General features: G+C 50.6%; 2 protein-coding genes and 1 pseudogene across 2 annotated transcripts; all 3 read left to right on the forward strand.

Annotated features, from left to right (window-relative positions):
• The first annotated feature begins 1,682 nt into the window (after nt 1–1,682).
• Nucleotides 1,683–3,619, forward strand: LOC129195279 (cyclin-Y-like protein 1; annotated as a pseudogene).
• A 17,150-nt stretch (nt 3,620–20,769) lies between these two features.
• Nucleotides 20,770–21,771, forward strand: LOC129195280 (olfactory receptor 1020-like). Its single transcript, XM_054801085.1, has one exon. It carries the CDS (start codon nt 20,770–20,772, stop codon nt 21,769–21,771), a length of 1,002 nt encoding a protein of 333 aa, XP_054657060.1.
• Nucleotides 21,772–25,979: 4,208 nt separating this feature from the next.
• Nucleotides 25,980–27,364, forward strand: LOC129195281 (feather keratin Cos2-3-like). The gene is made up of 3 exons (XM_054801086.1): nt 25,980–26,084; nt 26,607–26,708; nt 27,038–27,364. Exons 1-3 carry the CDS (start codon nt 25,980–25,982, stop codon nt 27,362–27,364), a joined length of 534 nt encoding a protein of 177 aa, XP_054657061.1.
• Nucleotides 27,365–27,920: the final 556 nt, after the last annotated feature.

Genomic DNA, 27,920 nt, shown 5'->3' on the forward strand with positions numbered 1-27,920 from the left:
CTGTGAATGGGGAGACCAAGCCCTGTGTGAGGAGCCCATGGCTGCCAATGGATGAGGTCAGCAGCCCCTCTGGCACTCTGGGAAGGGATCTCCTCTAGCTCTGGATTGAGCTGTGCTGGGGGATGAGGCTCGAATAGAGGATGGCTCCAAAGCATTGAGGAGTGGGCATATGGAGTCAACAATACCACAATTTCATCCCCACCTTCCCCTCCCCTCCATTACCCAGTCTAAGGTCCATGGCCAGCACACATGGGCACAGGCTGACAGGCGCCTCATACAGTCCTTCAGCACCTGGCATGGCCCAGGTGCTGTCCAGGCACGCAGGGCTGAGGTAATGCACAAGTTAGGATTGGTAGCAACCACACAACGGAGTCCCCACTCTCTGTGAACCCAGCACCCCCATGGGCCGCTGCAGCTCTGGGAGAGCACCCAGTGCCCAAATACCCGTGGCTGCTCTGTGGTTTCTTGTCTCCTTTAAGCCTAGGGCAGCTTTCCTGAGCCTTTAAGGTTGTACCACTGCCAGATCCCAGCTCTGCTCTGGAAAGGCTCTGTGCAAGAGCAGTTACCCCCTCCATCCCCACTGGGCCACTGCGGCAACAGTGGGACACATTTCTGAGCTCAGAAGCTTCTCTGATCTGTCTCTGCTGGGCCATTCGCATGTCTCCTGTGTTGGCTTATATTCTCAGGCACCAGCTGGACCAAAAACCTTGGCATATCAGAGGCCTTGGCCAGGAGGAGGTGCCAAGGCAGAAGGGTGGCCATGCACATCGGGAGCTCTGTGGACTGCCTTCCCCGCAGCAAAAGGTGAAATTCCAGCAGAGGGGCTTTCTGCCTGGAGGCTCAGTTATGAGATCCTTCATCTGCCTCCTAGCCACCCAACTGTGAAGCAAAGCGATGAAGGCGTTGAGGCACTGACCCCATCTTCCCTGTTATCGAGGTCTGTGTAAGCCCAGCTCAGCAGGCCCTAAGTCCACAAAGCATCTGCTCCCTGCATATCCCTGCAGGAAATCCCTGCTCTCTGGCCACCATCCCACCATTTACAGGCAGACGGTGACTGGGCAGATGGCAGCAGTGCGCAGAGTGTCCCCACAGTAACATGAGCTCTCCGCAGCCCAGTGATTCCCTACCTTCTCATGGCTTGTTTCAGGTGTTCATCTTCCCTGAGCCTGGGTGAACTACTTGTGGCTTCGCTGTTAATGCCAACATTTAGGTATGCTTTTCAGTGATACTTGAAGATTTTTTAGATGTCAGACTTCAGTCCCAGGTAGTGGTCTAAATCCTGGCATCCCTCAGGTATCCATGGTCTCCTGGGTGCAGAAAAGGAACTCCTGAAGGCACTTATGGCTCAAAATAACATCTCAGGCGTACAGTGCCCCATGGACCACATGAGGTTCTACTCACGCTCCTCCTGCCTACAGTTTGGGGCAGAGGCGCCATCTTTGTCCATCCCTCTGGGTGCTGGGCACCTTCTTTCTGTGCCCAGAAACCAAGGCTTCACCTCCTCCTTCATGAGACCTGCCGCCCCTGCACTGGGGTCTGTTGCCAGCACCCAGGCATCTCCAGTTCCTCCCCACTGTGGGCATGGCCCCCACGGGTAGCCCCACAGGTTGAGAATTGGTCGTGCCCTGGGGACACGGTGGTACAGGACAGGCACCAACCCAACCATAGCACAAACAGGGGGGATGACCCTGTCTGTACTCAGCTTCCCTGGCTCCCCAAGTGCTCTGAGGCAGGGACAGCCTGAACTCTGCTCACATCGCCACTGCTCCTCACATGCAGGCCAAGGTTTTCCCAGCGCTGCAGTCCCTGGCTGTTGGAGATCTGTCATTACCCCTTGTCTGCTCCATGTGGCTTCTTGTGATGACAGAGCCTCCGTCCTCTTTGTAGCCACCCTTTAAGTAGGAGACTACTGTGATGAGGTCTCCCTCGAGCCTTCTGTTCTCCAGGGAGAAAAGATTTTCCTCCTTCAGTCTTTCCTCATAGGATAGGTTCTCTAGCCCTTTGGTCATCTTTGACACATACAAGGTGATAGCAGCAGGCGGCAGATCAGGATCAGTGGAGGCCAAGTCAGGGGACTCAGATCCCAGCAGTGGCAGCTCCCATCTCCAGCACATTAGTGACCAGGCTTTCCTAGGTGGTTTAGCTCTGGAACCTAATCTACCTGATCATCCCAGATCAAACACAATATTCCTGAGCAAGTCTCAAATAGATGTGCAAGAGAAGAGGAGGAGTAACCACACTGACCGTGTTTCTCCTGGGCAGCTTAAAAAATATACAGCTCATGCTCAACAATAGTCATAGATGACCGTGCAGTCAATCAATCTGATCTTGGAAGCACGATAAAGTGCATCATTAGCAATATTCTACTGTATAAAGAACAGAGATTCAGAGAGATGACTGGATGTTTTTGAGGAAAAATCTCATCCTCTCACACAGGAAGAAGTTCCAGATGACTACTACAAGCATGGCCCTGATCGCAAGCACATCCACCAGTTAGTTTGTGTCGTGGTTTAGGCCCAGCCGGCAGCTGAGCGCCACGCGGCCGCTCACTCACCCCTCCCCCAGCGGGATGGGGAGGAGAAGTATAACAAAAGGCTTGGGTCGAGATAAGGACAGGGAGAGATCACTCACTAATTATCGTCACGAGCAAAACAGACTGAACGTAGAGAGGAGATTCATCTAATTTATTACTAAGCAAAACAGAGCAGAGGAATGAGAAATAAAATCTTAAAACACCTCCCCCCACCCCTCCCATCTTCCTGGGCTCAACTTCACTCCCGGCTTCCACTTCCTCCCCCCTCAGCAGCACAGGGGGGGCGGGGAATGGGGGTTGCGGTCAGTTCAGCACACGTTGTCTCTGCCGCTTCTTTGTCCTCAGGGGGAGGACTCCTCTCAACATTCCCCTGCTCCAACATGGAGTCTCTCTCCAAGGTCCTTCACAAACTGCTCCAGCGTGGTCTCTCCCACGGGGTGCAGACCTTCAGGAGCAAACTGCTCCAGCGTGGGGTCCTCCACAGGCTGCAGGTGGAATGTCTACACCCCCTCATCCTTCCTCCATGGGCTGCAGGGGGACAGCCTGCTTCACCATGGCCTTCACCACGGGCTGCAGGGGGGATCTCTGCTCCGGTGTCTGGAGCACCTCCTCCCCCTCCTTCTTCACTGACCTTGGTGTCTGCAGAGTTTCTTACACCTTCTCACTCCTCTCTCCGGTTGCAAAAGCTCCTCCAACTGTTTTGTTTTCCTTCTTAAATATATTATCACAGAGGCGCTGATTGGCTAGGCCTTGGCCAGGGGCGGGTCCATCTTGGAGCCGGCTGGCATTGGCTCTGTCAGACACAGGGGGAGCTTCTAGCAGCTTCTCACAGAAGCCACCCCTGTAGCCCCCCCGCCTCCGCTACCAAAACCTTGCCACGCAAACCCAACACAGTTTGGACGCTTTCAGTGTTCCACAGCTGATAGCTCAATATGCAGTTTGGTTTATCTGGAAAGGCTTTTAACCTATGCAGAGATTGACATATGCCCTAGTAACTGAAAGAGGATAGTCCCAGGAGATGTAATTCTGGCTTCTACGCTTGCTCCATGCAGTGACAATGAGGATGTCATTCCCCAGCAAGGTTAGAAGATACATGGAGAAGATAATGGCACACGGGACCATGTGCTCACCTAGAGAGGTCGGGAAGCCCAGAGGAATGACATCAGTTACAGGTGTAACTTGTTCTCCTTTGCCATGGCTCTAAAAATTACAAAGGAGGTTATCTCAAAGTACAAAAAAAAAAAAATAAAAAAAAAAGAAAAAAAAAAGAAAAAAAAAAAAATAATGTGAAGGTAGGCCCTAACCAGTACAAATTTCAGCTCGAGATTGCAAATAATCACCTGCATGATCATCCACATTAAGCCAATTCTGTCCCCGGAGGAATGCGTTCTCTTAAACCAAAAGTGAACATAAATGGAATTTAAGGATGCTATAAAAATAGCAAAGTGCAGTGGGTTTTTTTCCAGTTCAGCTACTCCTGACATGTAGCTCTCAACAGTTTGAAGACGATAATGAGAATTTTTTTTTTAAATGTACTCCTTTTTGACTCTGAGCCATGCTATTCTCCCTTGTGTGATTTTATTCTTTCAGAGAATAATTGCAATTTCCCAGTTCTCAGAAAGATGTCAAATGGGAGTCTTGTCCATGTTCTTTCCTGACTGTGTTCCTTGTCCTGTCCTCCACCTTCTTACTTCTTGCTTATGTTTATGTGGGATCCACACCGAGCTGAGGGGCATTCTGAGACCAACACTCCTGTTTGTGTGTGAGAAAGTCAGAAAACCACCTCCGGGAGGACATCCTGGGGGCGATCCTACAGACGGCCATGTGGAAGAATCATCCCCTGAGCTCTCCACAGACACAACGTGCATCCAGTTTTCTAACTGTAGGTGTAGGCGAGGAAGCACAGAAGATGTGAACATGTTAACTGAGCAGGTTAATGCAGAACCTGTCTTTGCTTCTCAGTGGCCATCCACCTTTCCGTCCCTCTCAGGCACATGACACCTCTTTTCTTCACGTGCCTCATTCTCTTTGCCTCCTGATTGTCCCTGTTCTGTCTCTCCTTCTCACACATCCCAATTTGATACAGACTAAGTTCTGCCTGTCACTCCAGAAGGCTTCACTGCTTACACATACACTTTTACTGTCTCAGAAAGGAAAACTCAGCTAAACCATCTTTGTAGCCACCAGGGCTGGTTTTGTCACCTTCCCACACAGTTGCTCTCCAAGGTCAGCTCTTTGCTCCACCAAATGGATTTAGCATGACACGGTGCACAGAGGGACAAACTCATTCCTAGAAATGGACTGAACAGCTGGCTTTTGTCAGGAAATGGGGGCACCGGGATTCTCGCCAGCAAAACAACGGTGATTCCCCTGAGATGGAGGAGAGACATGAAAAGCAATGGATTGGCTTGGGGCATGGGTGGGAATCCAGTAGAACAGACAGTCTTCCCCAGTCTCTGGATAATGGGTCTTTTTCACATGCCGAGGGTTTGGCTGATGTCCAGGTGCGTGGCTAGGAAGGGATTTTTCCTTCCTCGGGCTATTTTGGCTAGGAATACACCCACAAGAGCAGTCGTGTCTCACCACAAGGGCTCCTTTCTGCAAGAGTGTGCTTCAGAATGAGAGTGGGAAAAGCCAGTCAGATACATCTTCTTAATACTCATTCCCATGCCTCAGTTAGTTTCATCTCAGGGGGTTTGATGGAGCCTGTTGTGGTTCATACGGCATCCCTCAATAGCTCTCCCCCAAGTCCAGGCACTCCTTGAACTTGACGGTTTTATTGGGCTATTTTGCTTTTTTTCCCAAGACCCTGGATCTGAACTCAGACCAAAAAGTCACACCAGCATGCTGTTGCTGACCTTTGTCTTTGCTACACAGGCTGGGGAGGCAGAGACCCAGCCTCACCACAACCCCGGCATGCCACTGCTGGACAAGCTTAGGTCTACAAGCACGCAGTGCTGGGGAGGGAGACACTGCACAGGGAACACACACAGACACACACAGACACACTTTTTCTGTGTGATCGCGCATGCTGTGGTTACCAGTGTGGGCTCAGTGGAGAGACAGGTGGTGCTGTCCTGCAGCTTGGCATCCTGCACATGGAAAAACACCGGGGATTTCTCCACAGAAAGCACAGAGGAGAACCTCTCTGAATATACACAAGGTTTGGATTTATCCATCCACAGCAGGATCTGAGAGACCTGGGTCAGCGACCCCTCTTGCTCCAATCCTTCTAGCCTGAAAGACACATCTCACCAAAGACTGCAAGTCCCATCAGGTTTGCCAGAAAAAAAACAGGACTATGTCATGCTTTCCCTTTCACAGGTTGACCACAGAGTTTCAAGAAAGAGGGAGTTGGTGCTTGCAGGTTCACATCTTCTTCCTCTGTCTCCAAACCTCACTGTGGAGAGTAGAGAAAATCTCTTTAACTGCTGCTGCAGACAGACCTCCTTACACCCCCACACTGCTGACCCAGGGAGGCTCTCTAGAGACATGATAGACTGGTGCTCGTCCCAAGGAAAGGAATCAAGTTGCAATCTTTGCTATGTCACAGGTTCCCTAGGGCCAGGGCCAGGTCTTTCAGCACTTGGAGATTCTTACTTGAGCAGTGAGGCAGCAGCTGGGCTTTTCACAGACCTCTAAGTCAGAAGGTATTTGAGCATCCTCTCAGGCAGACATGCCTGCTGTAGAACTGCTGCCTCCAAACTCCAGGTCACATGGGACAAAGGGGCCTTGGGCACCTGAAAAGTCGTGTTGTAGATTAAGGAACAGATCATGCAGGCCACTGCCAGGCAACAGAAGGCTGCCAGGAGCCTTCCAGTATCTTGTGTGTCATGGTGATCTTCCAGGCAGCTTCTCTCCCTAGCTGGCATCATGACTCACAAGTCCATGATCCTCCCTCCTCTTCCTTAGTTTTCAGGTGACTCATGTGGAGGGAAAATTCCTACTGACTCTGGCCCAGTCCCCTCCCTCAAGACAACCTGGGGAGGTCAGCTTTTACCTCCTGATTCCTCAGGCTGAACATGAGGGGATTCAACAGGGGCATCTTTGTGGTGCAGAAGTCAGAAGACCACTCTGTCCTCGGGTACTTGAGACCATGGGCAAATAATTGGTGGCCACTACATTGAGGTAGGCAGCGCAGATGGAGAAGATATGACACTTGCCCAAGACAGAGTGGACTCTCAGGACAGACAAGATGACGCAGACGTAGGAGGTGGGGATGGAGGTGAAACGGGTGATAGTGATGATCGTGCCAAGAAAGATCACCACCCTCTCACTGAGGCTGGTGCCCCCACCAACTGGCCTTTGCACATCTTGGATGTTCTCGGGAGCTGGATGGAGCCGAAGCTTATGTTCACTCTATCCATTCAGAAAGACACGGGGAAAGGAGTAGGGATCCACACAAGGAATCTGTGGAAGAAGGGATGGGGCTGCCATTCAGTGTTTAGCATCTCAGGTCTGGGAATGATGGCCAGGATGGGGCAGTGTCTCTGGGGAAGCTCCCCAGAGCAGAGATTGCCAGTCTACTTGGAGCATCTCCATGAACACCAAGGCCAGAGCTTGGCTAGCCCTGTGCCCCAGCATGGGGGAGATGAGTCAGGTCCCTCCTTTGAATTGCTCCTTGCACTCCACAAGAGCTACAAGAGAGTTCCGAGTTGTGCACGGGCAGGCGGTAACTCAGATCTTTGTGACAGGAGGTACTTGCCACTGGTGTGGGCTGAGTTGTGCCAGACTCCCTCCTCAGGTTAAACAGGTCTCCCCTTGACCACCAAGAGTCACTAGGCCATGGCTCCACCATGCATGTCCGCCCTACTCAGAGGAAAGGCACCTCCAGGGTGCCTCTCTCCTGCCCTGTCCTGCTGACGAGGGGAGTAATAGAGTGGCTTGGTGGGCACGTGGCACCCAGCCAAGGTCGACCCACCACAGCAACACAATCCAGTGTGTCACTCTGCTGCCATCACTGTCCTTCAGAGGTCAGAAAGAGTGAGAAGAGCTAAACTTCATTGGCAAGTGGGGGAAAAGAAATCTAACTTCTCTATCAGTTCACCTTCTTAAAAGAAAGACTGAAATTACGTCGTTCAGCTGTCATCAGCTGGACTGTTTTGCCTTCATGCAAATGGCACTTGCAGTTCCACAATTAAGCAGTGAAACAATGAGGCCACTGGGAGGGGGCTGACGGACTGTGAGCGCTGTACCCTGAAGTGATGACAGTGCAGCATGGACCACCTGGACATTCTCTTCACTACAAGAAGGACATTGAGGTGCTGGAGCATGTCCAGAGAAGGGCAACAAAGCTGGTGAAGGGTCTGGAGCACAAGTCTTATGAGGAGCGGCTGAGGGAACTGGGGTTGTTTAGTCTGGAGAAGAGGAGGCTGAGGGGAGACCTTATCACTCTCTACAACTACCTGAAAGGAGGTCGTGGTGAGGCGGGTGTTGGTCTCTTCTCCCAAGCAACAAGTGATAGGACAAGAGGAAATGGCCTCATATTGCTCCAGGGGAGGGTTAGGTTGCATAGTAGGAAAAATTTCTTCACCGAAAGGGTGGTCAGACATTGGAACAGGCTCCCCAGAGAGGTGGTGGAGTCACCGTCCCCGGAGGTGTTCAAGAAGCGTGTAGACATGGCACTTTGGGACGTGGTCTAGTAGACATGGTGGTATTGGGTTGATGGTTGGACTTGATGATCCTAGAGGTCTCTTCCAACCTTAAAGATTCTAATAATTCTAATAATTCTAATTGGACAGTCAACTTCTCAAAGGAATTTCAGTTCCAGAAAGGACTTGGATCCAGCAGTTCTCAGATCTCAGTGAGTATGAGCTTCATTTCTCAGAAACACATTCTAGGATAAAATTACTGCTTCTCTAGCCTTACAAGAGAGAGTATTTCATAGAAAGTTAAGATTTTAAATTGGGGTGTGTGGGGGTGTGTGTGGGTGTGTGTATGGGGGTGCGTGTGGGTGTGAATACACTAATATTAAGGGACTATCACCAGAAAGTCTTCCACAGTCATAGACGATGCCTATTCTGTGTCTTGAGTCTGCCCGGAATGCCATCAGGAGTGGAAATGGATGTTTCCACAGAAGACAACTCAATGCTAAAGTAATAGAATAATAGAATCATAGATCATCATGCACTGGGTTGGAAGGGACGATTACTGTAGTTAGTGTCTGGGTCCCTATCTTAATCATGGTGTCCTCATATGCGGCTTGGGTCTCTGTCTCAACCATCGTGTTCTTTGATGTAGTTTGGATCCCTGGCTCAATCAAGGCATTCTCAGCTGTGTTTTGGTCCCTGTCTTAATCACGGTCCTCTGATAGAACTGAATTGTAGCTTGACAGGCACAGGCCAAGCCTCAATGCAGTGCTAAAAGCTGCTGGTTTTCACTGGGGTAGGCAAGGCATCCTTTTATTAGGTGGCATGTCAATTTACCAGGAATGCTACCTTGTTCAAGTGTAAAATCCCAGACTATGGGAGGTGATGACTGTCCTTGGCATTTGCCCAAATCCTTCCACACACCCTGCCACCCAGGGACCGGCCACCTCTCAGGGCACGTTTCACTGTTGCCGCACCCAAAAGTTGTCTCTTGTTATGCCAGCATGACACCAGATTCCGCAAACCCCACAATAAGTCAGCAGTGTTACTTAGTAGAGCTGTTACTTAAACAGCTCAAGGGTGAACAGGGTCCTCGAAGCCTGCACAACAAAACAACCCAGGTGGGAAAAGGCAGGTGTACTCCCTCATCCTCTCCACAAGACAGCTCCCCAGCACAGTAAGGGCCTCAATGCCAGGGCAAAGCACATAGCTTTTGCTTCTATTAGCCTGCTCCAAGTTCAGCCAAATAAAGAGATAAGCAGTGCAGCAAGCAAACTCCCTGACCCACACAAAGGCCTGCCAGTTAGAAACTACTACAGCCATAGCACACTCAATTCAAAACTGCCGTTGTCTCGAGCCCCATGTCGAAGGCGAAAGACTGGAGTGAGTTGCCCTTGTCTGGCCTCCCGGTGCCCATCGTGACACTCTCTCACTCCCCCTACTCAGTGGGAAATAAGACTAAAAAGTCATGGGTTGAGATAAAGGCAGTTTCATGAATAAAAGCAAAGGTTGCATGCAGAAGCAAAGCAAAAAGATTTATTCGCTACTTGCCATCGGCAAACGATTTTCAGCCCCTTCCTGCACAACAGGGCCAGAGTACGTGTAGTGGTGCCTTCAGAAGACAAACGTCCTGAAAACAAATGCCCCCCTCCCCTTTCTCCTGCATTTTATTGCTGAGCCTGACATCATATGGTATGGAATATGCCTTTGGTCAGTCTGGGTCTGCTGTCCTGGTTATGTCCCCTCCCAACCTCTTGCCCACAGCCAGCCTACTGGCCTTTAGGAGGTGGGGTTGGAGAGACACCTTTGCTGCTGTGCAAGCACTGCTCAGCAATAGCCAAAACTTTGCTGGTGCATCAACACCATTCTAGCTACAAATATGAAGCAAAGCACTATGAGGGCTGCTGTGGGGGCAGCTAACTCCATCCCAAACAGACCCAATACCTGTGTTACAGCAAAATCAAATGTAGCATGCAATTCAAACCAAGACAGTTGCTGCTAAAGACATCTATCGTATAGCCCTACCCCTGTGACAGTTAATGTTTATCCAAACAATGTGCTCTTCTTCTGTTAATTAAGATGAGATTGTCAAAAGGCAGAAGCGTAACTGATATACTGCTAGTTTTACCAAAAAACCTTGAAGAATTGCTGAGGATTGCCAAAGAAGTAGAAAACTAGGGGAAAGGTAATTCCAACGGGGGGAGACCCCAACCACCGACTTCACGGACCACCCACCCTAATTACACCACCGACTCAAAAGAAAGAACTACTAGGCATGCGAACTAATTTACACAGGAGGCTAAGGTTCATTAACCAATCATATAATGATAAATAATACATATGTAGTAGAAACATGAATATGTTAATATTAAGTGTGTAAATGACTGTTGATTTGTAGAGTCGGTGTGCTGGCTTGGGGCAGTCACCCATATCTGTGCGAATACGCAATAAAATACCTCTGCTCTGTGTGTTTATTGGCGTATCGCACACTAGGTAAACAACCCCCCAGTTTTGGGACAACACCTGTGTGCTCACATTTGAGTAAGCGTTTGTGTTGGTGGAGGTACACTGTGTGTGTTTTCACCTATGTATATGTGTGAGAGATGTGCACACACATCTATGTGCACATGCTTGGGGCAATACATGAAGGTGTGTCCAAATAACCACGTATATATGCGCACTCTTTGTGTGTGCATGTGAGCACGTTTTTACATGCACTTTGGTGTATGTGGTTGTGAAATTCCTTTCATTTGCTTATAAGTCAATAGGTGAGGTCAGGATGAAGACAAAGGGTCCAAGTGAAACCTTCAGTGAAACTGTGGTCTGACTCGGACATCCCACAGGGGCAAGATGCTGTGACTGTCCCGGTTCGCCCATGCCTGCTGCACCATTTCTAATGGATGTTATCTGGATAACAGCCCCTCTGCTTGCAGACCTCTTTGCTAAGAAGCAGGAGTGGTGACACTTGGGAATTGGACCCTCCCCTTCCTCCATCCCAGCCCAGGAGACAGGAGCAAAAGAAGGACATGTGGGGAAAAACTGAGACGACTCCTTCAGCTCAGAACAACATAACAGACCACCTGGAGAGTACCCAGTAAGAGTAAACAAGCACTCCACCAGCCCTGTCCTGGGACAGCTGAGTGGTCTTGGCCTCCAGAGATGGCAGGCATCCCAGTCTAAGAGCTCAGGGGCTAGATACGGCGTCCCCTGATTTCCTGGGGATGACAATGAGCAGGGTGAGATTCTCCCTCCCGATGCCTTTCTGCAGCCCAAAGCCAATGCCTGAGACTCTTGCAGAGGTGGAAGGGGGCATGGGGACAGTTGGACCCGTGCACGTGTGGGGGATAGGGAGGGAAGAGAGGGCCCTGCTGCTGTGGTATCCTCTATTTCCCATCAGCAAGCACGACTGTGCAATAACTACAGATGTGGAAAGTCTGTCTGGAAGAAGGGAAGCAAGTCACCAAGAGGAATAGCCCAAGGAGAAGCACAAAAGAGGACTTCCTTCCCAAAAGGGGCCAACATTTCACCATCTCCTAAAGTGTCCTTTCTTCCACTGCCAGAAGTCCCCGAGGGGAAAAGGGTATTTTCCTCATCCACCCGGGGAATAGCAGCAGGCTTTGGGGTGTGTGGCCTTCAATTAGATGTCCATTTTCCCCCAGGGTCCAGTTACTGAGACTCAAACTGAGATTTCAAGATCTTGGTGGCTGAAAACAAAAGCAGTCGTCAACTCCTTTGGCTCTCCCTGTGCTACCTACAGGGACCATTCTTCCTCTCTCAGGACAGCAACATCAGGACCTCCGTCCCTTGGTCTCAGACCCTGCCTGACTCAGAACCAAGTCAATGAGCTGCTGAGTGTACTTGGCATTGGCTTGATCATGAGAGGCCTGTGTCCAGTCGCAAACATTAATGACACTCCATCAGAAGCATCTGCTCAGGGATGGCCTGGCGGGCAGGATTCCTCAGTCCGTCTCCCTGTACATAAAGTTAATCCCACTCCTTCAGTCTCCTTAGCACTGGGGAGAGGGGACATATCCTGGCCTGGAGGAAGATGCAAAGGTGTTTACCAGCAGAGCTGAAAGACTCCAATTATTATTATGTTGAATTAAACTAAGATTCCATGCTAGTGTGAACCTGTCCTTGCTGAGGCTTGAAATTTGCTGGGGCAGAGTGTGAAATTTGGAGAGGCAGGAAAAGGAGGGCTCAGGAGACAGAGCCTGTGCACTTGGCAGATCTCTGCCGGGTCAGTGCCATCACCGTTCAGCTGCTCCTTCTGGCCTGGGGAACCTGCTGCTCTGTGATGCTCATGGCCAGAGCAGTGGAGAGCGCCCCTGCGTTGGGCGGCACGCTCCCTCATGATGAGTGGCGCACAAGGACACTCAAATACCCGTGATCATGCAGATCTATGTGGAGTCATGCACAATTTTGCGCACCCACATGCATTCACAGAGATCCATATGCGCAAGTGTCCACACAAGAAGCACACATGCATTAACAGAAGTTAACTGTGGACTTAAATGAGGGGATGCTGGATCTCACCCCAGCAGGGAAGGTCTGGAGCACCTCGAGGTAGAATAAAGCTCCGGACACATCAATGCAATAGGACTCCCAGAGACTTCCGAGACCGGGCAGGAGGACAAACAGGCTGGCAGTATTCTCAGATATTCTCAAATCAAATCCCAGCAACACCGCCCACTCACCTGAGGAAGTGACAACAAATGCCTGTCTGGCAAGCTGGGAGGGAGCAAGTTGGGAGGAAGGGATGGAGGAAGAAACAAGGGTATAACATGCCCTCTCACACAGAAGCCTTTGGGTGTCTGGCTGAGGATTGTGCAGATGCAAGTAGTTAGGTCCAGGCCACAATCACCTGGGGATGGGACCTTTCTGGCACTTTGGTCCACATCTTCTGCCTGTGTATTAACACACTCCTGTCCTTGAAATCCTTGTGCTTGTCATTCTAGCACACCATGGGGGCTGTGGTCTCTCCAACTTGTCCAGCTGCTACTGCAGCAGAAGGTGCTTCCCCTCCTAAAGCTGCTAGCGAAGGCTCTGTCACGTGGTGACCCCTCACCATTCCCAGAGGAAAGGTAGAGTGGGAGATACTGAGTAGACCCCATTCAGGACCTGTCCCTTGGAGCTAAGGAAGGTTTCTCCAGAGCCAATGGCCATGAGGCCCTGCCTTGCTTTGTCTCTCCTGAGAAATGTCTTTGCAGCCTCAGAATATGTCCTGCAGGTGTGGACCCTGACCAGTGCTGGGCTCTGGTGAGGAGCCTGGGGCCCACAGGAGGCCCTTAGAGGGCAGCATCCCTACAGGCTCTTGTGGTCCTCTTGCTCTGCTGGGGAGGTGGCTCGGACAGAAGGTGGTGGTTAAGGATGGCACATTTTCCTGTACTGTGGGAAGAGGGAAGGGAAAGAGTTGCATCGCAGGAAGAGAGGATGGGGTGTTGCCTACATGTCCCAAGGGTGGCCAGAGGCTTACCAAATTATTGTTTTCACCAACAGAAGCCATTAGAGGATGTAATCTACCTGAGGAAGGGAAGGCCCTGAACTGCTTGCAGGAGACTGCTGAGCATGCTGACACGCATCCACTCAAAGTCCTGCTTGAAGATCTCTGCAGCAGGAATTAAACCCGTGCTCTGACCCAGCACACCTTGCAGCCCCTCACAGACAAAGCTGAAGGGGGGAGAAAGGAAAAACTGTTGAGAGGACGGGTAACCACAGATGTGAAGTGACGTGCTGATAATGCTGATAAAAAATTTCCACCTGCTAATTCACCATTTTTTGCCTGTTGAAGAGAGTATATTCGTCAGTAATTAATGCTGGAAGTAACTTCATCAGCTCAACTTCATTTCTATTTCTTCACCTCAGCATTTGCAGCTTGTGGGAAGTCAGGCTTGTCCCACACTCACAACCCACTGCTGCAGCATGGGTTCCTGCACAGAGGCTCTGGCTTGTTCCAGACCCACATGTTTACAGTCACCAGGGAGCTGCGAGGTTTCATGTATTCATTTGTGCGTTTATGTTTTGCAAACATAGGAATTCTTGAGTCTTTGTCAAGAGGAGCAGTTCTACAGGTCTTATATTTTTTCCTTACATGCAGACAGATGTGGTCTGGCTGAATGTCTGGAGCTGACCTGGCACCTTCAACTCCAATGCAGTTTCTTTCTTTCCTTTAGGAGATAACGATCCCCTGAATCTGTCAAAAAACTCAGTTAGGAGCAGCCAGGCAGGGCTGACCAGTACCTCTTTCTGCTTTGCAACAGTGGGCATTCAGCAACTTGCTAACAGTGCCCAGAGGAGCTGGGAGCCGGCCCTAGGACTCCTGGTTCCCAGCGGGGTTTTCTCTACTGCACCTAGCAAGGGCAGAAGAGCGGGCCAATGCTGTCCCAGCCAGATGATAACCAGGGTCAGCCCTCTCTCCCTAGCTAGCACAAAGTCCATGGCCCACACCTTGGAGCACAGGTAGCTGCACCAGCATAGGAGCAAAGCCAGCTATTCCTGGGAGAACTGACAAGATGGCACTTGGAGCCTTCCCTCCTCTTTCCAACCACACGCTCTGAGTTTGCCACAAAAGGTTTTGAACTATGGCAAAGAGGCAACGTGGGTTTGCGTTATTAGCTCTTCCCAATGAGATGATTCACCTTGCAAGGACGTAGCCAGGTAAGCAATTCGGAAATTAATGCACTCTGAAATTACCATGTCCATAATGAGTTGCCATAGGACCCTGAGATTTTGTGACAGGGAATGTTTGTCAGAGCTCTGTAAGGTCACCTTTACTTTGACTTGTTGCTCAGGCAAAGCAGAGTCAGACCTTCATTTGGGATAAACTGGTTATCATCGTTTATGACAGTGGGGGTGTTTTGGCCCTCTGATGCCAACAGAGACAATGGATTTACCCTGCCACTGCTTGGACTCCCTGTTTTTGTCTGGGCAGTCATTTTCTTTAGGCATGACAAAGATGTGCCAAAGCAGAATAAGACATTGCTTTCTATAGAATTGCAGACTGTCTACATTCCTGAGAGCTGGAGGAGGAGGGAACTGCACGTTGTGGATCCAGCTCTGATGTTTGATCACATGTCCGGGCAAAGCCTAGAATGCCACAGTCTAGAGAACACTGGAGGACTGCAGTTTGACCTTTTGGGTTTTCGGTAGGGACGGGTGGCTGTTGAGCTCCACTTCAAAGGGGTGGACTTGATCGTCCATGTCTGGAGGAAAGGTGTGTCCCAGTGGTTAGAGCAAGCACTGCTGGGAGTCATAGTGCCTTGGTCAAATTGTCAAGTCTCACAAGGAAGGGTGAGGCCAATTGCTTATAGACCCCCACACTCCCATTCCTCTCTGCTTTCCTGAAGTGTGTGGTCCAACACTTAGAGAAGCAGAGCTTGAAAGTGAAGACTTCTATGTTGCCTTCCCTTATTCAGGGTCAGGCAAGCAGTGTCCTACAATAAGAAGAGGACAGACATTCAGGCCCAAGAATAGTTCCATGGGAAGACTGAATCCCTTACCCGGTGTGGAAGAAGTCACCTCCCATCAATTGCTCCATAGGCAGAGCTCACTGACACTTTCAAAGATCATCCAGTTACTCCAGCACAACTCAAGCCTACCACAGAGCATGTCTGCCTCTCAGGGGCAAACAAGTCACTAACCACAGAACCCACAGTACCTCAAGAAAGCAAAAAGCTCCTGACCCCACAGGAAATTATGTCTCCTGAGTCAAGCCTTAGGGGCAGAAATCTTCTGGTAACCAGTCTCCCCCTTCCTGCCCTGGGATCTGGACAGGAGGAACAAGTGACCAGGAATTTTCTCTGCTCTTAAGGGGTCAGCCATTGAAGAAGATGAGTCATCCACGGCAGGAGGTAACACAAGAAACTTGCCCATGGCCATGTGGAAGATGGTCCTGGAGCTCCCTACAGCCACAATGTTTTTCCAGCTCTGGCCCCATAGGCGGCCAAAGAGACACAAAAGGCATGAGCATGTTGACTGAGCTCGTGTCTTCTGTCTGCACTTCTCAGTGACTGCTCGGTCTTGCAAAAGTCTTCCTTTAAAACCTCAAGTTTGCTTAAATTTGCTTTACGGGCCACCCGGGAGGTTATGAACATAAAGGCACTGGGAAAGACTTTTCCCATGAACAGAACCAGAATCAGATGTACAAGGGACAGAAAAATGCATTCTAGCATTAGCTAGTAGTGCCCACGTATTGTGACATAGTCACTATTTTGTCTCTCAAGTTCCCTTTTCTCATGAAACCCTGAACCCTCCCTCACGCATCTTTGAGTTTTTACTAGGCATGAACAGAACGAGAATCATTCTCCTACTGGGACCCAGACCACAATTTTCTTACCCTGTTTTTGTCTGCAAATGAACCTACTCATTCACCTTCCAGTTTCCCACAGACATAGACCACCTCTTTTCTCCAGGTTCCTCATTGTCTTTGCCTAACTCTGATTCTCCTGTCTCTCCTTCTGAACCAACCCACTCCCGCCTTGGCACAAAGACTGAGTTTTGTGTGTCACCTCAGAAGACCTCACTGCAAACTCTTGCATGTTTACTCCTTCAGGAAAGAAAATCCAGCTAATTACTCCTTTTGGTCACCATGGCTGCTTTGGTTGTCTTCCAGCACAGCTGCTCTCCAGGGCCACCAGAGAGAAATGGCCCAAAGCACGGTGCACAGAGGAAGAAAACAGTCCACAGATACAGGAATCTACCAGGACTTAATGAACAGACGGGCTCCACTTTCTGCCACACTGGCCATTCTCCAGTACTGGAGAGGAGATACTACAAGGAGTAGAACAGTGGTGAAGGGGGTGCAGGGTGTAAGAGGGAGAGGTTAAACAGAGTATCTTCTCCTTTGTGTAGCTGATGCCTGATGCTAACAGTCTCAGCGTGTCTTTTCTGCTCAGTTGGCCTTCAGCTCCCGGCAAGCAGGCTTTCTTTCTGTTGGCCTTCCTGACATCTAGACATGATGTCATTCTGTGGTCCAAAAGTCATCAATCATTTCCTCTGTGATAAAGATTCCTGCCTAGCCCTCTCCTGCACTGACACAGTGCTCTATCTCACTTGCATGATACAGCTCTGTCTATCTCACTTGTCTGGTACAGCTCCAACATGTTCCTTGATATCAAACTGTCAGTGCAGAACTGACAGAAAGAAAGAGAGAGAGAGAAAGAGAGAGAGAGAAAGAGAGCGAGAAAGAGAGAGAAAGAGAGAGAGAGAGAAAGAGAGAGAGAGAGAAAAAGAGAGACAGAGAGAGAGAGAGAGAGAAAGAAAGAAAGAAAGAAAGAAAGAAAGAAAGAAAGAAAGAAAGAAAGAGTCAGATTTACAAACTCAGAAACAAGAAAGTGAAGCGAAAAGTCCAGGGAGGATTTCCCAGAAGAAGTAAGGTAGTTTTTCAAAGTGCCTCGGTGTGAGCAAGCATATTAATTCCCTCCGAACTTCTGCCCATTAGCAGTCCATCATTCAACTATTCCATTGGCTTGGTTGTAGAAACATTTCAATGCATTTGGCAAAGTCACCAAAAAAAAAAAAAAGGAATTTCTCTCTCCAAATGTAGACCCCTGAAATGGAAAATGGGTAACAAGTCATTCTTTACACTCAATGGAAGGAGATTAGCTCTTCAAAAGAGCAGTTGATTTCAACCTCCTTAGGAATTTTATTTCAGAACAAGAGGAATCATGCTTTCAAAGTTCTTCCCTCTGCACAGGGATGATCAAACGAGTCCATGTGAGCATGTCAGGTGGAGACATCACCATGGCAGCTGGGGGAAAAAACCCAAACCACTATAGCTTTCATTTCACCTAACCATAGAGGTCTCCAGGTGAGACACTTGAGTCAGAACTGATTGTGTGCTCCTCCCCTCTAGAAGCAGCAGTACTTCTGGAGATGACTCATGTATGTCCTCTGTACATGTGTTCTGACATGGGAGAAATTTCTCTCTAAACGTACCGATTTTCATGCACATGTGCTGATTCGTGCGTGTTCTGAAGACTCCAGGGCATCTACATATCAGCAGCAATGTGGGGCAATTGAACCAAGCCTCCAAGGCAAATTCTGTCCTTTGTGTTCTTGCTTCTTGCAGAGGACATCTGTAAAAGTTGATCTTACCTTCTCAGGGTAGGAAGGTAAGGGAGGACTAATAGAGTAGTGCAGGCTGTCTTAAAGGAACTGGGTAATGCTTACTGGGCAACAGACTCAAATCGATAGACAGACTCCACTTGCGGAGTCAGTAACTTTTAGCTGAGCATCCATATGTCCTGCTGGGGTCTGCCCTGCTGTAATTTTTCTTGGTCTCACATTCAGTACCTCCTTTCCCCAAGCTGGCTCCTGGTCTGGCTCCAGGCTGCCAGGAAGCCAGCTGGGTCACCATGGACAGGGCTCCAGGCACTTGGATATGAGATCTGCAGCGGGGCCCATGTACCTGTGCCCAAGGACGTGGCAATGACCAACCTCATCAGCTCTGCTGTCCTTGATGGTAGTTGTGGAAATGCTTTAGAAAGCCTGCTGAGGTTGGACCATACCCGCGCTGGGGTGTCTGTAACTGCTTCCTTTGCTGGGTGGGATGATGTTTCATTTGGGGGTGAATTCTACCTATTGAGTGTTAGAGCCCTCTTCAGCCCCGGAGAGCAACCAAAAGCAGGACCTCAGACGTCTAAGGGGCCTGAGGCACAGATGAGTGCAGGACACTGAGGGCTGCAGACAATTCCGCATCAGTTTAATCGGTAGTCCTCTGACATAACCTGGGTTATGCAAGGCCCTGCTTAGGGCTGGCAGTGAGGGCCCAGGACCTCTAGGAGAGGCAGGTTGACCTGGCCCAGCAGCGTAATGCCAACGGGGTACCCTAGGCCCTCTAAAGTGAACTGGATATCCTTCCTGAGACATAGGCCCAAATCCATAGGACGTGATCCAGAAGGAAAGTCAGCACCCTCCAGCTGAGCATCCACATGCAGTACTAGGGTGGGATTGCCTGAACACGAGACCCTGGAAGCAGTTCTATTGCCCGTGGACTGTTTGAGGCATCCATATGGGGCAGAGAGCTACAACACAAGAGTTGGAGGCAACTCTGCCCCTCTTGGATTGCCAGTGGGAGGCCAAAGAAGCCCGCTAGGCAGTGGAAACGCTCTAATGCACAGGTGACAGTCTCCCTCCTTCAGCCACTACTAACCAGATGAGGATCACACATGTGGAGTCCGGACGTGGGCATCTCCATGCTGGTGCTCACAGTTCAGAGTGTGAACTCTCAGCAGAAACTCACCCTTTACTTTGAGATTCATTTCACCTGTCCTGAAGAGCCAGGGCACAAAAATCCATTTACACTGGGGCCACCCTTTCCTGTCTTGCCAGGAAGTGGAGAGACAAACCAGTTAAGGCACTTTGGACTTCTCATTCTGAAAAGATGATTCAAAGCTATGGGGACATATGGGCTGTCACGAGCCACAGCTGCCTCATTCTGAAGGAGTCATTTCCAATGTAGTCTTCTGTCGGGGGAGATCTGAATCCCCTTCCTGGGGTCTCCCTTGTCTTTGCTGCAGTGTTTACAGAAGTCATTGCTTATTATTCTGCCTCAGATTTGCTCTCCCTCAGAGCAGGCTGAATTACCACAGAGGTCTGGGGAGGGGTAGCCCTTGCTGGAGTTGTTGACACACTTTCCACCAGCTCACTTTCCCCAGGGACTAGTTACACAGAGCTCGCTCCCTGTAGTCCCAAGGAGAGAGGAGATGCAGCAGGACCCTTCAGGATCCTGATTCCTTCTGTAAGCCGTGGGAGACTTTGGAGAGCAGGTACATTCAGGTGCTGTTGATAACTCACAGCAGAAACTGCTGGAAGCAGAGGACAGAAGTGTAGCTGCCTGTGTGGAAGGAGTTGAGGTCTGGAGAGATAAGAAGGAAGGGAAGGAAGTGCACAGGAAGAAATTGAGAGTAAGAGCTAGTCCCTGGGTTTTGTTCAAAGGTACCATCAGAGAAGTCAGTTCTTCATGCCGAGGGTTACAGGTAGACACTGTATTTGCACAGGCAAATTTAGTGTTGTTACTTAGCTCATGGGAGTTTGCGTGGTGTCAGTTATACAAGACCTGTGCCTCTGTCTTGTCCTTTCCTAGGTCACTTCCAGAGCTCACTCCTTCCTCCAGATATTGCCTCTGTGTCCTTGCCATTGCTGAGCTCTCAGGCAGTGAGACTGTTACTGCTCAGTTGGAGCCGTGCTGCTGCTGTGCAGAAGCCAGCCTGGGGGCACTGCCATACCTCAGCTGAGCTGAGGTGTGTGGGTTCAGGGTGCTTGCACATGTCAGTTCATCTCTCGCAGTGAAATTCCACTTTTTCTTTACCTTTACCTTTATCATCTTTATCATCTTTATGTCTCTCTCTATCTTACTTTTGTCTCAGGGATCAGTTTCTCATCTTCAGCTTTCTCACATTAGACTGCACGCTACTCTCCAGGTACAGCACTTATTTTGGGGCCCTCTCTCAAGAGGACTACCTCACAGAGCAGCTCTTCCCAGCCCAGGAGACAGCTGTCATGCAGTTGGTGTGATTCCCCTTCCCCTTTTTACTTACAGACAACAGGAAAACTCTCAGGGGGGTGTGAACATCCAACATCAACAAGAGCTCTATCTTGCAGCTCACCTACCTGGCGAGTGGGAAGAAGAAAGATCTACAACACAGCATGCAGAGAGGAAAATGGGTCAGCCAGACACTGCTGATGGAGTTCCTCTTGCTGGGACTGGGGGATGCCCGTGAGCTCCAGACACCTCTCTTTCTCCTCTGTCTGGCCACATACACAGTGACCATGGTTGGGAAGATCCTCATCATTGTGCTGGTGGTCAGAGACCCGCATCTCCACACACCCATGCACTTCTTCCTGATGAATCTGTCTGGCCTGAAGACCTGCTACAGCTCCACCATCCCGCCCAGGCTGCTAGCCAGCTTCCTCACTGGAGACACGACCATCTCTGTGCAGGGATGTATGGCACAGTTTTTCTTCTTTGGCACTTTTGCCACTTCTGAGTGTTACTTGCTGGCTGCCATGTCCTATGATCGATACCTGGCCATATGTCAACCCCTGCTTTATGCAAGCCTCATGAACTGGAAGGTATGTCTCCAACTGGTGGCTGGATCATGGGTTGCGGGACCGCTAATTTCTACAGGAATCACATCTTTCATATCTCACCAAAGGTTCTGTGGCCCCAGTGCAACTGACCATTTCTTCTGTGAAGAAGCTCCATTGCTAGAGCTCTCCTGCAGTGACACTGGGATGATCAGAATTCTTATTATCATATTATCTTTCCCAGATGTAGTTTTCCCATTTCTGTTCACTCTGGCATCCTATGTCTGCATCATAGCTGCCGTCCTGAGGATCCCGTCCAGCATGGGGAGGCACAAGGCCTTTTCCACCTGCTCCTCTCACCTCACTGTGGTCATTGTTTTCTATGGGACCCTCATCATAGTCTACATGCTGCCCAGAACAGTGCCACTGAGACAGCTCAACAAAACGGTCTCCCTTTTTTACACAGTCCTCACACCTCTCATCAATCCACTCATCTACAGTCTGAGGAACAGAGAGGTCAAGGAGGCACTGGGGAGAGTGCTCAGGAGGCCTGCTGCCTGCACTGACAGCTCCAACCAGGTGTGGGTTTCAGGGCACAAATCTGGTTCTCCTGCAAACTGATGAAGAGACCATGGGAAGGAATGGGCTCCATCCCAGGGGTACCTCTGCAAGCATCTGGCTTTCACCTAGGATGTGCAATGGCAAGAGGCAGAGGGAGAAGAGTGCCTTAGGGAAGCACATGCCCAATTGAGAAGAGAAGGTAATATCTTTCTCTGGCTTGTTTTTTCCTTAGAGGCAATGGAATGGTGGGGGCTACTGTATGTTGGCAATTGAAACCAAATGCTGAACTTCTCTTTATCAGGGAAGTGAATAAAGCAATCTGGGTTGAAATGTGACCTTGGTTTTGGGGCAAGCGTGGCACCATTTTTTTCTGACGGCGAGATCCTGGGGTGGGAACTGTCTTCCTTTGGCCATGCACCTTTCCAGTCATAAAGTAATTCAGACCATGACTCTGGTGTCGCTTCTATTCAGTGGAGATCCTTGGCTCAACTCAGATGCTAACATGCCTGCTGGTGCCTCCTTTGGTTTGAGATGCTACTGAGCATCCCACACATCCAGGTGTTCCTGTTAGGAAGATTTGGGGATATGATGCAGGGGTCTGTATGGATATGGCGAGGAAATGAACGCAGGAAAGAAGGTGAAGGTATCTGAGACAACCCCTAGCCCTAACTGTGGCCAGCAGCATTCACACCTGTTACATCAGAGACTCCTGTGGCAACAGGTCTGTCATAAACCTACCTTGAGATCAGTGCTAAGCACAGGTCACACACAAGGTATGCCTTCAGAGCACCTCATTCTTTCTGCAGCGCGTCCTGGGAGTTTGGGGGAATCAGGTGGAGTGGAGGAGGCCCTTTCACTGTTGTGACACTCGTAAATCTCTGTTTCACCATTTACTTCCACTGAATTTGCAACACCAGAATGTCTTGTCTTTACTAGAAACAAAAGGCAAAGGCTCAGAGCAAAGACGACAGAAAGAAATGCCATTGTCTTGAGAGCTTACTAAAATCCTCCCATTGACCATCTCGCTTGCCAATAAAAACAAACCAACCAACAAAACTGGAGCAGCTGCCTAATTAGCCGCATGGGAATGACTTATCTTCCAAGTCTTAACGAGTGCTAAAAAACATTCCACACTTCAGTAGGAGCAGGGCTGGGTGTGCCAGCCTTTAGGTCTCCTTGAGGGGATTGCTCACATGTCTTTAAATCATTATGTGCAACCTGGTCGGCAGGAGCCTTGAGTCTTCGTCTCATGCTACTGTGGAAAACTTGTTCCTCTAGGAACTCTACGTGGCCCAGTGCGTGCCAAGGGGATCCATTTCTGTCTAACATCTCTTCAATAGTCCAGTGAGATGCACAGATTCGACACCAATATTAGACCCATGGGAAGGATGAATAAACAGATGAGTAGCAGATGCCGTTGATTTCTTATGAGCTTTAAAGATGGGCTTCTGAATATGCTCTTTTTAGCCCAGATCTGGTTTTGTCCCAACTAAAGACATGCATTTAAATGAAGCGACTCAGTTCAGAGTGTAATTATGTAGCCTTCTACAACCTGGAGTCAGGTGAGATGGGTCAGGTCCTCTGGTGTGGCCTCTCATGATTCCTTTCATTTTTCCAGCTTTCCAAGGGCTTAATCCTCCTTCAGGGTCCCAATGCAGTTCCCTTCTGCAGTGTTCATTCAGTTCTATGCTCATTTAACTTCAGAAAACAAAGCAGGGGTGAACCTTCAGGATGTCTGACTTGCTGCCCCTGGACCATTTCTCCACCACTATCCTAGGAGACTGAGTACACCCGCCCCACCCCTTTGCGTCCCACCCAGCACGCGGAAATACGCCTTGAGCACCAAGCTACAGAAACCTCTCTCTGATAGGCACTGCACATGACCAAAGGAAAATGCTTCATGCTACATCCTCTGGAGGGTGTTCTCCACCCACTAACAAGTCCTTTCCTGTGGTTGGGGGCTGGAATAGGTAGTTCCTGGAAGGAAAATGTTCTCCTTCCACCCCCAACCTAGATGCAGTGCCTTAGTCATCAGGTCCAACTTGTGATGACTGCTACTAGAAAGAATCCCAGCTAAAGAAGAATGGGGAATTGTTGAGACCACTTCTGGGGCAGGATCTCCAAAATGGTGAGGTAAAGGAAAGTTCCAGCTGACACGCTTTCCAGGATGACTCCTCCTAGCACGCTGATATCCTTGTCAGATCAAGTGACCCTAGCGACCACAAAAATGCAGGTGGGGGACATGAAGACAAACAGTGCTGTGTAGAGGAGTTACCTCTGTGATCTAGTTCCCCTCTGGCTTAGCTTGAAGGCCAAGCTGGACGTGACCTATGTGGCTAAGATCCCTTGAAGAGCTGCAACACTTGCTGTTAAGGGGTACCAAATCTGGTAGCCCAGTAGAAATTCTTCTATCGTTCCATGTGTCTACAGCCAACCAGTAAGAAGGCTCAGAATGTATTCCAAGTAAGCACACGCGCGCACGCGCACATGCACACACAAGAAAACCACATGGCTGAACACAGGCAGGCACACTTAGCATTCATATTAAAAGAAAAGAGTACTAAGGGCATAATCCTGTTCCTCTCTCTGGCTGATAAGAGGTTCCTTTAGTGGGAACTATGTCTCTGTATATCTGGAGTAGCTTAGCTTAGACACTCAGTCTACCCACTAGCTGTCCTTTGGATCCACCAGCAGACGCAAACACCCCAGACATGTGCGCCCTCTTACCCAAGGTCACACTCCAGTTGCTGGCACCTAGACCTCCATACATATGAACTTACACAGAACAGAGAGTTCCTTATGGTGAGAAATAAGTAGAATTTTAATTAATAAGAAGATAGGAGACACTGCAATTATCAGGCTCAGGCGGTGGCCAGACAAGTTTACTGAGGATCCACCTGTTCACATGTGACTGGTCCTGTACATCCCTTTATTCCTCTGTTTTGCCACATTTAGTCCTGTCCAAATCACCTGGATCTTTCCCTTTCCCCACCTTTGGTCCCTTCCATAAACATCCCATTGTAAGTCTTGAGCAATCCCCACATGCTTTCACAGTGCATCCCATAATGTGTCCCATATTGCTGAGGAGTAATCCCCCTTCAATTTGAGCCAACCCCACTAAATCATCTTGCCTCGCTTTCCCTTCCCTTCCCTTCCCTTCCCTTCCCTTCCCTTCCCTTCCCTTCCCTTCCCTTCCCTTCCCTTCCCTCCTCTGCATGTTTCCCATCCAGTGTGTGGATCCTTCTCCAGTGTTGTTGCAACATCTCCTTCTCCATCCCACTTCTGCTCCAGAAAGCAGCTTGCCCCGCTTCGATGCTCCCAGTCCTTCACCGTCCTTGCACATCGTGGTGAATAGCACTCTCTTTCCAACTTTCTCACCGCTTCCCTCATCTTGTGTTTCTTTGGGCTCTAGATCAGTGACTTGAGGAGAGGCAGCACCAGCACTGTTGAAGACGGACACTCCTCTGTCCCAGGTGAGGCTGGTAGTGAGGCGGGTGAAGATCAGGGACCATGGACTGAAGCACAGCACAACCACAGCTGGGTGGCAAGTGCCTTGCGTCTCTCTTCCCATCTCTGCTGCCATGGAGGAGAGCTGAATCGGCCCATAGGAGCCCAACAAGGAGAGGAAGCACATGAGGGAATCGGTGCCACATTTGGAGACGAGGAGCACACTAGTCCAGCAGCTCTCAGCACAGGCCAGCACGGGTGGTGCCTCAGAGAAGAAGCAGTCAATGACACTGGGCATGCGGCTGGGCAAACAAAAGTGAGTGCCGCTGGTGCCAACAAGGGGAGAGTGACCCCAGTCCTCAGGCCTGCCGCTGCAATGGCACAGGTCTTCCCTGGCATGGGCTACGACATGGCCACAGTTCAGTCGTAGGCCATGACTGTGAGCTGGAAGAGCTGGGACACACAGCTGCCCAAGAAGATTTTCCTCTGCACAGATAGGAAGTTCAGTGGCTTCTTGAGCATCATGGCCAATGAGTAGCCAATCACCGAGGCCCTGAATCCCACAGTTGTTGAGATTGGAAGGTGCCTCTGGAGATGATCAGGGTCAGAGCAGGGTCAGCAAGAGCAGGTGGATCAGAACCCTGCCCCATGTGGTCCTGATGGTCTCCAGGGATGGACAGTTCACAAGCAGCCTGTGGAACATCTCCTGGGCTTGGCCCCGCTCACAGCAGGAGAGTTTTTCCTCATGCCTGTGTGGAATTTCCTTGCACACTGCACCACGATGCACACAAGGGCAAGTCAGCAAGCACCCCTACCTACGCATGAGCAACTGTGAAGTCACCGAGGATCCACAGGGGAGGTCCTTGGCAAGGCAGGACTGGAGGACCCTGGGGCAGAACAAGACCCCAGACACACTGGTGGTGGTGGTACGGAACACCCAGAGAGAGCCCGGAGAGCGGAGGAGGCCCAAGAGATGCACCAAGGCCTCCCCAGAGCAGTATTAGGAGGAAGAGAGTCAAAAGCAGCATCATTGACCACCCACCTGTAGAAGCAATGAGCAGTGATCTTCAAGAGAGCTTGGAGGGTGGGAGCAAGAGGACGCGACACATCGTCCCGCCCAGCAGCCCTTTGGCATCCAGGTGAGGATTGCAGGGCCAAGAGCAGCAGGGCCCTTCCCACCAGTGGGGCTGCAAACAAGGCCACACAAGTGCCCCGGGCCAATGTCCTGCACGCGACCCCTCAGGCACTTGGGACTCATCTTCTGCTGGCACCAATGTGCTCCTGTCCCGGGAATCCTTGGGCCTCCCACCTCAGCACTGAAAAGGAGCCTTCAAGGGGGAGTGGGTCAGGAAATGAAAAGGCATCAGGAAACCAAAACACAGCCCGTATCATTAGCTGGGATGTTTTGCATTTGAGATGAGCTTCTCAGAAAATTATTACTTCCACAGAGGCTTCCTCTGGACCTGGGGCAGTGCAGGACCAGTATAAAAGCCATCCCAGCTCTTCACTCTCTCATTCGCTTCGCTCCTCTTCTTCTCCTTCGGAAGCAAGTGAGTTGGAAGCTCGGTCCTACACCGGGGCTGGGGGCTGCCTGTCCTGGGAGGGGAAGCGGGGAGAAGGTCTGGCGGGGAGAAGGTCTGGCGGGGAGAGGGGCTGGGGCTGGGCTGAGCTGAGGGGACTCTGGGGTTCTTGGTTAGGAAAGAGCTTGCCTGGGCCTGGCTCTCTTTGCACAGTGCCCAAGGGGACAGGCAAAGCGGCGCGTGGGTCCCCCTGCACAGCCTCTAGGTCCTCACCCAGCACGTGCCTCGGCTCCCTCATGGTGGGGTGACAGGCTGCTCCTCACGCACTCCTCATGCTCCTCCCCGCCCTCTCTCTCCAGGTGCACCTCCATCCCCGCAACATGTCCTGCTACAGCCAGTGCCTGCCCTGCCAGCCCTGCGGCCCGACCCCGCTGGCCAACAGCTGCAACGAGCCCTGTGTCAGGCAGTGCCAGAACTCCACCGTTGTCATTGAGCCCTCCCCCGTGGTGGTGACCCTGCCCGGACCCATCCTCAGCTCCTTCCCGCAGAACACCGTTGTGGGGTCCTCCACCTCCGCTGCCGTTGGCAGCATCCTCAGCTGTCAGGGAGTGCCCATCAACTCTGGGTGCTGTGACCTCTCTGGCATTTCCAGCCGCTACTGCGGGAGAACGTGCCTCCCCTGCTAAAGCTGCTGCAGAAGGCCCCCCGGGAACCCAGAGGACGGTAATGGACTCAGCATGGAGATCCTGGCCATCACTTTCAGAGGGACTGAGCCTCCATGCCTCCAGCTGCAAAGAAAGGCAGGAAGAGGCACGCCTGGGCTCTCTGAAATCATGGCCCTTGCCTAACTTGCCTGTTTCTCACTCTCTTTTCTCTCTCTTCTTTCTGTGCTGCCTTCTGCTCCCCTGGGCTGTGAGCACCTGCTAAGCACCATCCGAGGAAGGACCTGCTGCCTCTCTCCCTCTCGGGGGCAGGCAGGCAGGTGGGCAGAGAGACACCCAGTGCAAACACTTCCTCGGCCAAGGGGCAAAGACTCCTAGCTACCCCTGGTGCTCCCTGTAGTGTGGCCCCCACTCAGAGGACCTCCTTTCCCTCTTTCAACTCATTAAAGTTTTGCTGCATCCCAGCCTGGGCCTCTGTGTGGTCCTTCTCTCTTCCCGAGAGAAAGGCGTCGCTCTGGGGAGATCTTGCAGGCGTAAAGGAGAGCCATTGGCATTCCTGGAGGAAGGGGAGGGTGAGACA

This window comes from Grus americana, chromosome 22 (assembly GCF_028858705.1).
Source record: "Grus americana isolate bGruAme1 chromosome 22, bGruAme1.mat, whole genome shotgun sequence".
Taxonomy (NCBI): Eukaryota; Metazoa; Chordata; class Aves; order Gruiformes; family Gruidae; genus Grus; species Grus americana.